The following is an 11,744-nucleotide window of genomic DNA, read 5'->3' as shown; positions in this document are numbered from 1 at the left end:
GGGGGGGTGTGCAAGCCTGTGTCATTATCTTAAAAAACAGAGGAAACATGACAAGTCCAACCAGATGGCAGTACAACTCACCAGGGAGTTCATTAGTTACACCTGTGAAATCCATTGTTTTTAAGGAACAAAGGTAGTTATGATCAATTATCTTGATTGACACACATTATTTAATAATAACGTAAGTGAATTTTTAATACAGGAGGGGTTCTCAAAATGTTTCAATCAAGTGCCACATCAATAAAAATATTTACCTCTCCTTTTACCATCATAAAATCCAACGTTAAAATACCATAATCTAATAGGCCGAAGTGTTTATCAAAAATGACGCAGAGGTTTTATTATTAAATGCTGTAGTTGTAATTGAAAGCCGTTGTTGTGAGGCGGACGTGCTAACGCTAACCAGTCAACCACCGTGCTGCCCAGACGAATAGTAAGTCAATCATAATGCTACAAATCAATGTCAATGAGAACGCTTTGGAAAGTGACATGTCAGTCGCAATGTAAGTGCCACTGTCAGGAACCTTCACATATGGCTCCGTACTAGCTCTTGCTGGCTGGTGTGCCCCAAGAGACTCTGGAGAAATTGGTCTGCATCAATGAAACAGCTGTCACAATACATTGCAATGACAAGTTGCAATTCCAAGAGCGCCCCAATACGGCCCCAACCAGCCGGCTTGTCGGAATTACACTGACAGTACGTACAACCAAATGAACTCACCAATCAGAGCATTCAAAAGAAACAAGCGGATGAAGAAAAGAAAAAAAATAGCGAAAAAACTGTCAATATGTACCTGCTGCATGAGTAAAGTAGCGAGCCACCAAACATCAAGACAGCTAAGCTTACTGCAGATTATTAGTTTTTACTTGAACCGCAGACCCGGTAATATACAAATTGAGACAAAACAATATACAGTAATCCCTAGCCACTTTATGTTTTGCAGCTTCGGTGCTTCACCGGAGTACCCGGAGAAAACCCACGCAGACACGGGGAGAACATGTAAACTCCATACAGCAAGGCAGGAGCTGGAATCAAACTCTGCACCTCTGCACTGTGAGGCTGACGTGCTAACCACCCTCTGGAATAAAATCCATCCATCCATCCATTTTCTAATCAACCTATCCTCACAAGGGTCGCGGGCGTGCTGGAGCCTAGACCAGCTGTCTTCGTGCAGTAGGCAAGGTAATCACACCTAGGGACGATTTAGAGTGTTCCATTAACCTGCCATGCATGTTTTTGGAATGCGCGAGGAAACCGGGGTACCCGGAGAAAACCCACGCAGGCACGGGGAGAACATGTAAACTCCACACAGGAAGGCCAGAGCCGGAATCTAACCCTACACCTCTGCGCTGTGAGGCAGATGTGCTGGAGTAAAATGTTTTTCCCAATGTCAGAAAGCTTGGTCGCAGTCGCAGATCATGGGTTCTCCAACAAGTTAAATAAACCATTACACACAGCTAACAATAATGGAGTATTCTGGAATGCCCTTAACTAATATTCTAGAGAGCCCTTATCTAACTCCTACTGAATATCTGTGAAAGAATCAGAAAAATACAGTCTGGAGAAGGCACCTTTTAAACCTGAGACTACTGGACTATTTATTATATTCGTTTTTGTAATTTTTTTTCACTGGCAGACTCGCTTGCTCAGAACAATCAGGCAATTTGGTCATAACAGCAGTCAACGACATTCCTGTTGATGTTCATACTCCACTACTAGCCTTTCTAAAAATGTGACATGAAATTCTGCAAATTTTTCTCAACTTCTCTCAGTTGATATCAGCAATTGTAGTTTGCAGTTTTAGGGTTAAGAAAATGTCTGGAAAACTAAAACCAGCAACACAAATGTTATTTTTGTACAATGGGAGCCACATATTCATGGTTTGTCATTCGTAAATTTACCGCTTCGCCAATTTATTTCTTTATGGAACCCATGTCCCTTTAATCGTAGAAATCCACTGCTCATTCACATCTTTTATTTTTATTTTTTGTTGTTGTTTACCTGATCTCCCACTTAGTCACGTTAAACCAGATTTTTTTTTCCTTAGTGGCAATTGTAATATGCAGATCACTCAATTGCAAACACCCCAATGTATTACATCCACTTGCGGGATCTGTCCAGCTGTGAGTATTGAATATTAGTGTTTAACATCACATGCTTTCAACAGCTATTACACAATGTGATGCGCTGATGTTTATGGGAAAACACGACCAATGGCCTCCAGATACAAACGAGTCACACAGATACAAATGCACATACACAATAGTTTATACTCTAAACAAAGAGGAGGAGCCGGCGCAATAAATCAGATGAAACTGAAAATAGAGACTTTTGTCTAGGCTGCAGTGTGCAACATTCACACACTCTTTTGCATCTCGGTCCTCATCTGTTCAGGTAAGCCAAGGTACAGACGAGATAGGTATAATGGGGGTCTGGGTCAAGTATATGGTGGAAATCCTGATTACATTTTTGTTGGAAGGTTTATTGTTAGCGCAATGTTTGGACTGAAAAAAAATCAATAGATGATGATCAACCTTTAAATGAGTATGAACAAAAACAAATGTTTTAAATTAAGAATCGGAGTTGGTGTTGATTACTTTCATGAGACTTGAAAGTCAGATATCTGTGTGGCCTTCGCCAATGTCATGCTAGCTGATAGTCACGGTGACCTCCGGACAGAGGTCATGATGGAAGATGACGAAGAAAACACGCAAAACAAGCGGTCTTTGTACTGTATTTGGATTCTACGACCATTCCTTGAAATCTTGGAGAAGATCAACAAGTAGTGCAGGTTGCAGAACAGAACAGAAAAAAAATGCTTTAGCTAACTCTACGATCCTACTTGCTTTTTATTTTTTTAAGTTTACTTTGCTTCTACTTCTTGGAAGAATGTACTTAAGGACGATATACGTAATTTGCAAGGTCAATCGAAGGTGAGCTTCAAAATAAAACATTTCTTTCACACTTCAAAAAGGTTCTAAATGTTTACTCTATAATAGGAATGGGAAATAACAGCCCAAAACTATTTGGGCTTTTTTTTCTATGATTTTTTTTTTTTTTTTTTTTTGTGGGTGTAAAAGGAAGACTCGTGATGATGTTCGGCCCTGTGTTTTGTGTTTCTTTTTAATTTGAGAGGTGGAATGAAAGTTGACTGGAAACTTTGCTGTTTGTTCAACAAACACATGAAATGCATCCCTGCTGAGGGGATTCTGACCTCTCACACGGCAAGGACATGCCTCCCGAGGAGAGGGAGAAGAGAGTGTGTGTGTTTGTGTGTGTGGGTGTGTGTGTGTGTGTGTGTGTGTGTGTGTGTGTGTGTGTGTGTGTGTGTGTGTGTGTGTCCGCGTTCGTGCATGCGCATGTATAAACCAGGGGCAAAGTCGTGAGAACAAAATTGTGTGTTCTACTCAGTTTCACAGTCATATTATCTTTCTATCTTTCATGTCTGTCTTAACAGCGTTGAATATGGGACATCTCACATTCGTGGCTGTGATAGCAGGTATAATGCAAAATACACCTAAAAGCATCTCTATGATCTACCATCTATTTAATTTTCTCTCACGGGATTAATAAAGCATATCTTTCTCGCTATTACAAGAAATATTTTTTTAATAATGATAATAATTCCGAAAGCTGCAGAGCCTCGTTAGCTGCAGGCTAGCAAAGACATTCCCCAATAAGCATTTCCTCTGTTTTCTCCTCTTCTAGTGCTCTTCACTCTCTTCACTGAAACTGAAGCAAGTAAGGCAAAAACTCCCTGTCTGTCTCGATTCGTTTCTCAGGCTGCTTCTGTGGACAAACTGGTTTGTGGAGCAACTTAACATTGCCGTAAACCTGAAATACGCTCAAGTTGACCCATTTTGAAGTTTTTAAATCTTCAGATTTTTTTTTTTTTTGGAAACATGTTTCATGTTCCAAAGAAACAAACATAACAGGAAGGTTAAAAGCCAATTTTTGTGGGTCAATGACAATGAGATGAAAAGTGAATTACTTATTTATTTGATTGTTTCTTTTCTTTGGCTAACACTCTTTTCGAGAGAGCCTTTGTGGGGAAAAACGTTTCATACCATATCATTTTGTAAGTGACTGTTTTCTTTCTCTCCTGTTCTTCTGTTTGCTCTCTAGGTGCATTTGTTTATAGTAAGTATACATCCTCAATTCCATCTACTGAAAGGCCTCACGTGTATAAAGTATTATTTCTATTGATTATGTTTATTCTGGGAAAAAATGTCTATGGTGTTGTACATATCATCAGTAAAAGTAGTTTATTGAACTACATGTGATGAAGTACCATTGAGTAAACAACATGTTTTTGCTTTGTAAAATGCATAAAAATGGAACTGATATGAATCCTTTAAACCTGGAAAATTGTTCTTTTTTGACAGACTATGAAAGGCTTCGAATCGCAGGTCTGATCTGTTCAGGCCTTTTATTCTTCGGAGGAGTTGGCGTTTTGCTATGTAAGTGCCACACGGTCAAACTATCATTTCACCACTGTAATATGTTGAAAGGATTAAGCGTTCTTTAACTGAATGACCAAATACTACCGAATAACAAAGTTGCATTCTTGACACGTGTCTATATTTTAATATCACCTGAATCTATTTCATTCTGGCATGTTGACAAAATCTCCAAAGCATCGATTTGAAACTTTTGGTGATGCTATCATCTTTAATTGTATTATTTTGTTTAAAGTTATGAGCTTTTATAAAGAGAATTGCATTTGGGTGAAAGCTTCACTCTGCAGATGTTTGTCTCAGTATTCACATAATAATCTGTGGTTTTCCTTCACAGACAACAAGTGCTCCAGGCGCTCCAAGTAAGATGACTCTTTCATTTTTACCCCCCACGAGTCAGTGAATGTGCAAACACCCACCACCCCCGCCCCGCCCCAAGCCACTTGTCTGTTTTCTTCCTGAACCAACATGCTAGCTGCTGCTCAACCTCCTTTTTGACCTCCCGTTGCAGGAAAGTGGAAGATGACAGCAGTGAAATCTGATATGGAACCAGACAAACCGGTTTCCACGTGGGAGAAAGAAGAACAAACAGGAGAGGGGTGGAGATTGGAGGAAACTATTTTAGGTTAATCTGCACATTTCTGGGTGAAAAAAAAAATATATATTTGGTCAAGAAGTCTTACCTTGTATTGTTTGTCTAAGGTGCTTACAGAAGATCAGAGTACTGCAAAATGCAATAATGACAGTTGCTCACATGTACAGTACACCATATTGCATGAATTGAATTTTTTTTAAGAGCCTGTTCGCTGTGGTCAAGCATTTCAAGAAGAGAAAGGATGTATCCAGTGAAATTAAATAAAATGTGCTTTTAAAATTTGATCTGACAGACACTTCTTAATTTAGATACGTGTTGCATTAGCATACGGCATACAACATGAAATCTTTGTCACTAATGTGGATGGATATACGTATTATATCCCATAGTGGAGTGAATCAACTCGGGTAGCGAATTTGACATGTTCGCTCATGTTAAGCAAACGTTCAAGCGACACTCCCCCTCCGGACTCGTAACCCTGAGCCAGGATCAGTCTGGTTCGCCAGTACGTACTCTCTTGCTTGCTTGTTGCAACACATGAAACCGAGCTGGGATCAGGGACGAGTCCACCGTTTGACGCTCTTTAACTTCCCTTTTCCGAACGCCTGCCAACCTGTGGAGCTTTTCAGTCGAGAAGGGTGTTGACCCACCGAGCGGACAAGAATCCACAGCACTTTCGTCGCATGATCTCCGATAGCCTTCGTCACTCAAACCTCTTCGTTTTTTGAGGGGGAGTCCAGCGTGTCGAGGGTAAGTTAAAAACACACGAGTTTGTGTTTTAAGCGAGCTTCTCTCCTCCTTGACCGGACTTCAGGAAATGAGCTGATCAATCTCCATCTTGGGAGCATCTTTAAAACTCAGATGGTAGCAAACTTGTTTGGCAGTTTAACTATTTCATGATGCTAAACGCTCACTAAACTGGTCAGTAACGTTTTACATTTTCAACAATTTCTGAAAAAAAAGAGAAAAAAAACCGTCTCACATAATGCAACCAATACATAGCAAGGTAATGTAACGTCGACCGAGTTCACATTGAGTTAACAAATGAGTGACTTTGTCAGAGCCTTTATTAGCATTGGATGTATTATTTTTTTGTGACTCGATAAACTTAGTGTGCACGTTAGCTGTCACGTTTATTTTGTGTGCGCGTGCGCGTGTGCGTGTGTGTGTGTGTGTGTGTGTGTGTGTGTGTGTGTGTGTGTGTGTGTGTGTGTGTGCGTGCGTGCGTGCGTGCTTGCGGCGTGCGCGCGCCAGTTCGTGCGCGTGTGTGAAAACGCCAGCTGATAAAAGCCCTGCTGATAACATTTTGCTACTATGTGGCATATAAGGACTTAGATAAAAAGATGAAAATATGTACCCTTTCAACTCAACTCAACTGTATTTATAGAGGACTTTCAAACAACCACCCCTGTATATAAAGTGCTATACATTGGGAAAAAAAAATCTGACAGGTTACATGTTCTCCCCTTCCTTGCCTGGGTTTTCTCCTGGTACTCCGTCCCCCTACAACATTATAAGCATGTTAGGTTAATTAAACACTTTCAATTGACCATAGTTGTGTTTTTTTTTTTCTTCTTTGCATATGTGTACCTTGTGATTGACTGGCGGCTAGTTGAGGGTGCACCCTGCCTCTTGCCCAAAGTCAGCTGAAATTAGCTCCAGGTCAGCTGTGACTCTGCAGGCGGTAGAAAATGGATGGACTCATAGACGAATGCTTACAGTAGCTGTCATTATTGACACGGTAAAAAAAAAAAAAATTACTCAGACATTGTTTTAATCCAGCAGAACAGATCTTGTGGTAATCTTTTCACACCTCACTCACGTACAAATTCAAGAAGAAACAGCAAAACATCTGATTCTCACACATTTGAAAGTGGAGAATCGTTTGTGAGTTACTCAAATTTCAGCGCACCACATCTCCTTTCAAGTGACCACAGAAGAGGGAGATTGAGAGGGGAGAAAGGAGTGACAGGCAGCTTTATCTTTCCTTTCCCAAATGAGACAGACTCTCCCTTCTTCTGTCCTTGCATGACTTCAGACAGACAGAAAGAAAAGTATTGGCTCGGAAAGAGCGGTCAAGAGAGGACATCCTCGCGGGGAGGTGCATTTGCTTCGAATCACTGCTCCCGCCCAACATCCCCTATTTTACTTGGCATAAATGTTACATACCAGAATACCTTGATTCGTTTTGAGGGAAGTGTCCAAGACCTTGACCATAAATGCATTAATCCATGCGCTTTTGTAAAATCTCCACCAACAATGAAATCCTCACATCAACACCATAATCACCATAACAGGGTAGCTGTCTAAGCATTTGTACGGTTCAGATAAAGAACTCGACTGAAAAGTCCTGTTTTATTTGGTTTGTTTTAACTGCTATTCAAAGATAATTCAATTGATTTTCAGGTCGGTATCTAGAAGATCACAGTGGCTACATTTAGGGTGACATTCACTGGTTGATTTTGCATTTGTACTATTTACTCGAGGAATGTTTTTCCTCAGAACTTTCTGGAAACACATTTTATGGAGGGAAGTCGTGATGGCTGTTGTAGTACAGTAATGAGCATCAGGTCTCAGTGCACTACTGAGTGTGACTCACTGCCTCAGTATGCTCCACTCCCTTTTTCCGTCTTTCCGATGCCACCGTCCCTCCTTCCTTTCCCAACCGGTCCCTCCCTTTTCTCCCTGCCTCACTCAATAATGCCCTCAGGATTGCATGTTTCGCTTATTTAATTGCTCTTTGCTATTTCACTGGATACATGATGTGTTCTAGTTTAAGTCCATCTGTGTCTCGCAGGCTTGTGTCAAAAGATGGAGTCTAGTGCTGCTAATTTCGGAGTAAAACAAGCCACAGAACAACAGCTGTCTTTGTAGTGCACCACAGGAAAACACACACACACAAACACTCTCACGTTCCCATCCAATATTCAAGTGGGTGGGCGTAATGATGAAAAATAGAAACAACAATGTGACTAGGACATTGTGCACAACACATTCCACAAATCACCACATCCTGCCCACATAAATTACAGGAATCATAAACATTTCAAACAGATGTGTCAGTCATCTGATGTGAAATGTATTTCTAATAGTATACTTATTGTGTGTTTGAATGTATCTTAATGTACTGCACGTGTGTGATATGTATTTAGATTGGAGTGAATACTTGTCCCATGTTGAACTGAAGGCCTTTTCGCAAGATTTATGGATACTAACTGACTTACAGCAATTTTTTTGTACACTTAACAATAGTGCTGTGCAATATGGATAAAAATGAGATCCGGATTTCGGTAATTTTATACCTCAATAAGAACTCAGAACATGTTTGCTGAAAACTAGATGAAATTGATGGTGTTTTTCTCTTAGCTTTTTTTCCTTTTTTTGTATGAAACATTTTATACCAAGTGATAAATTTTATCTATTATTAGAGCTGTCAAACGATTAAAATATTAACTCAAATTCACAAAAAATGAATCGTGATTACTCACGCATTTTTTATCATTTCTGAATTTACTTTTATATTTTTTTTGGTCCTATTTTTCCATCAACATGGAATCATGAATCAGTTTTCTATGTGCAAAATGCAAATATTTACCGAAATAACAATTTCGATTTTCAATTTTACATTTTTCACTTGGAGCAGTTATTCACACATAATCTCTCACACAATATTACTGTCCATCAACAACAGTGAAAAAAATATTTTGTCACACAACAGCTGCTTTAACAGCTCTTTTTATGGAATCAAAACAGAGCAATATAACATTATAAAGTGCACATCTAAGGTAAACTAGTACTCAGCCTATAGTGGATTTAAGCCATGGTTGCAAACTTCGTTTTTCTCAAGTTTGCTTTGAACACAGCAGTCAGGCTATGTTGATTCTGTTGGTCCTTCTTGCACGGAAGTCTCTCTACGGTTTTGTGTAGACATCATTTCGGATGACTACACTTGGTACGATGACAACACTGGAGACGTTTTATTTTCAGTGTGTTCGCTAGGTCGCGACCACTGCACCGCTGAACTCTCGTCAGACGAACACAAAGAAGCTCCACCCGCTTTATTGATATGGCCACGGAACACTGTATGTGTGTGTGTGTGTGTGTGTGTGTGTGTGTGTGTGTGTGTGTGTGTGTGTGTGTGTGTGTGTGTGTGTGTGTGTGTGCGTGTGTGTGTGTAAAATGAAGGTTCCTCTTCACTGCAGGCCACACGGCCCCAAGAGGATGTTTGGATGGCACTCCTGGCAGACACATGGTGTTCTCAGTTGTCAAGGTTGATAAGATATGGGATGAAAGTGATTCCCTCGCCTCTCTTCGGTGACTGGTCACAGCACCGGGGGATATATATGTGTGTGTGTATATGTATGTATATATATATATATGTGTATATGTGTGTGTGTATATATATACACACAGTCATACCTCGGTTTTCAACCATAATCCGTTCTAGAAGGCTGTTCGAAAAGCGATTTGTTCAAAATCCGAAACTATTTTATAAGCCCATGATTAGGGGCTAATACACTATACAGAAATAACAAAAAAAAAACAGTCAGATTTGTGTAAATCACAGCAAACACATTTGCTCACAATGAATGTTAAACGAGGAAGCGTCACTTCCACTTCCTTGTGTAAGGAAGCCGAGAGGAGTCGAATGGCGTATTCGAGTTTGCTCAGTTTGGTCGAAAACCGGTTTTCGGTCATAATCCGAGGCGTGAAAATCTCGAATTTTCTGGTCGAAATCCGATTTGGTTGATAACAGAGGCGTTCAAATACCGAGGTTTGACTGTGTGTGTGTGTGTGTGTGTGTGTGTGTGTGTGTGTGTGTGTGTGTGTGTGTGTGTGTGTGTGTGTGTGTGTGTGTAATATATTAAAACACAAGTGTCCAGTGGAAAACTTCCATTCAAAAAATCTGTCGGGAGCCCTAGTCAAAAAAATGTACATTGTGTACTTTGTATATTGCAATATAGTGATGGATGTTGTTCATTGTTCATACAATGTTAGTGTAGCATCCAAGGTGTAATGCATTTGAAGTCACTCTTGTCAAAACACTGCACATTCCTATTGTATATGTGATAAATGCCAGCTCGTGCTGTGCAAGAGACTTTTAACTCCTTGAGAGTCTGAAGAGTAGCATCAGTCGATGGGTTCGCAGCCCAGGTTTTTTGCCTGATAGGTAGCGCACTCGACTCCCAACCCTGAGAAAGGTGGTCGGGTGCATTTGAGCCTCAGCCATTATCCGGATTCGGAGTGATGTTTTAGGGCATTGGTGTAACTGAGAACCAGCTTGCACTGTTTCAAAGTATGTGAGTCAATCGTCACTCCTCAACAGCCTTAAGAGTAGCCACCATCACCCATGCACACATCCCAGACTGTAATGATGGCAACTTACAAGTGACCAGCAGAGAGTAACATAGCAATCACCACTTAGGCACGTTATCTCTGCACCCCACTTTCCAGGCATGACCACTGAACCCACGCTGAAACCATCACCACCTTCATCAAAACCTACAATGTCTTTATGTTTGCAGTCATGGGAGTCGACTACAGATGGACACATCATCATTTGTGTTAGCTGGCACATTTCAGTTCAGCATGATACAGAATACTTGAAATGGTCAACTCTAATCTGTTTTTTTGTTTTGTTTCCACTGTAGGGTAGATTCACTAGCTACTCCAACAGACTAATTTCAGCCTGACTGTGTAACTTCCCATTCAATTCTCTCAAGAACAGTAAACAGACAGCAATAGTTGTCATCCAACATTCCGCTTCTTCCCTTTATCTTATTCTTTGGTTATGTACCCGGTATCTGGTTATCACAAAAAGGCAAGCTTAGCTTAAGTTTGAGGGATAGAGTAAAGTGCTGTTTTGTGACAGACAGGGAACCATGGGAAGGCTTGAACAGAAAAGGCTTTATCAAGAGATGGAGTAGGAGAAATGTCTCTTTAGAATTGTGGTCCCCTACAGGGAGACAACAGGACAACATTGTAACCTCACAATGGCTCTTCTCAAACTGTTTTAATACATTATACCACCGGTGTCAAAACCCGGGGGCCAGCTCTGGCCCGCCACACAGCAAAATTTGTGAATTGACTTCATGTTTCTTGCTAAAATACCAACATTGCAAATTGTCTTCACTTTGAAAAACTTGAGATATTTCAAGCAGTCCTTGTTCCCAAGCCCCCTTTAAAAGAAGTGAAATATTTGAACAGTTTTTACCGATGCCTGAATTCAAAACTACTTATTCCCCAGTTTTGCGATCTTACATTTTATTTGGTTTCACAGTCATAATGGCCCTCTGAAATAAATCAAAACTACGATGTGGCCCCCAACAAAAATATACTGCATTCTACAGTGGTTCAGGGTGTGTGTGTGTGTGTGTGTGTGTGTGTGTGTGTGTGTGTGTGTGTGTGTGTGTGTGTGTGTGCATCCATCTATCCATCCATTTTCCATTTCCCTCCCTGTGCTCCGTGTGTGGAATTTGCATGCTCTCCCCGGGCCTGTGTGGGTTTTCTCCGGGTACTCTGGTTTCCTCCCACATTCCAAAAACATGCATGGCAGGCTGATTGAACACTCTTTTTGTCCCTGGGCGTGGATGTGAGCGTGGATGGTTGTTCATTTCGTGTGCCCTGCCATTGGCTGGCAACCGGTTCCGGGTGTCCCCCACCCTGTGGAGGACACCCTGTGGTGAACCCC

At 40.8% G+C, this 11,744-nt stretch overlaps 2 protein-coding genes across 2 annotated transcripts in view; both read left to right on the top strand.

The window, feature by feature from the left end:
* The first annotated feature begins 2,309 nt into the window (after window positions 1–2,309).
* fxyd11 (FXYD domain containing ion transport regulator 11) lies at window positions 2,310–5,337 on the top strand. Its single transcript, XM_019893031.1, has 7 exons — window positions 2,310–2,395; window positions 3,459–3,500; window positions 3,710–3,742; window positions 4,127–4,141; window positions 4,387–4,461; window positions 4,796–4,820; window positions 4,970–5,337. The coding sequence occupies exons 2-7, from the start codon at window positions 3,467–3,469 to the stop codon at window positions 4,998–5,000; spliced, it is 213 nt and encodes a 70-aa protein (XP_019748590.1). The 5' UTR covers window positions 2,310–2,395; window positions 3,459–3,466; the 3' UTR covers window positions 5,001–5,337.
* Window positions 5,338–5,555: 218 nt separating this feature from the next.
* Window positions 5,556–11,744, top strand: part of fxyd3 (FXYD domain containing ion transport regulator 3) — a 20,289-nt gene continuing 14,100 nt past the window's right edge. Inside the window, exon 1 of the mRNA XM_019893028.1 lies at window positions 5,556–5,803. The gene's annotated coding sequence lies outside the window, so the exon portion shown is untranslated. The remainder of the gene's footprint in view (window positions 5,804–11,744) is intronic.

This window comes from Hippocampus comes, unplaced genomic scaffold (assembly GCF_001891065.2).
Source record: "Hippocampus comes isolate QL1 unplaced genomic scaffold, H_comes_QL1_v1.1 scaffold94, whole genome shotgun sequence".
NCBI classification, from domain to species: domain Eukaryota; kingdom Metazoa; phylum Chordata; class Actinopteri; order Syngnathiformes; family Syngnathidae; genus Hippocampus; species Hippocampus comes.
Note: the sequence above shows the minus strand (reverse complement) of the source record. Positions and strands in the feature narration are given on the sequence as shown.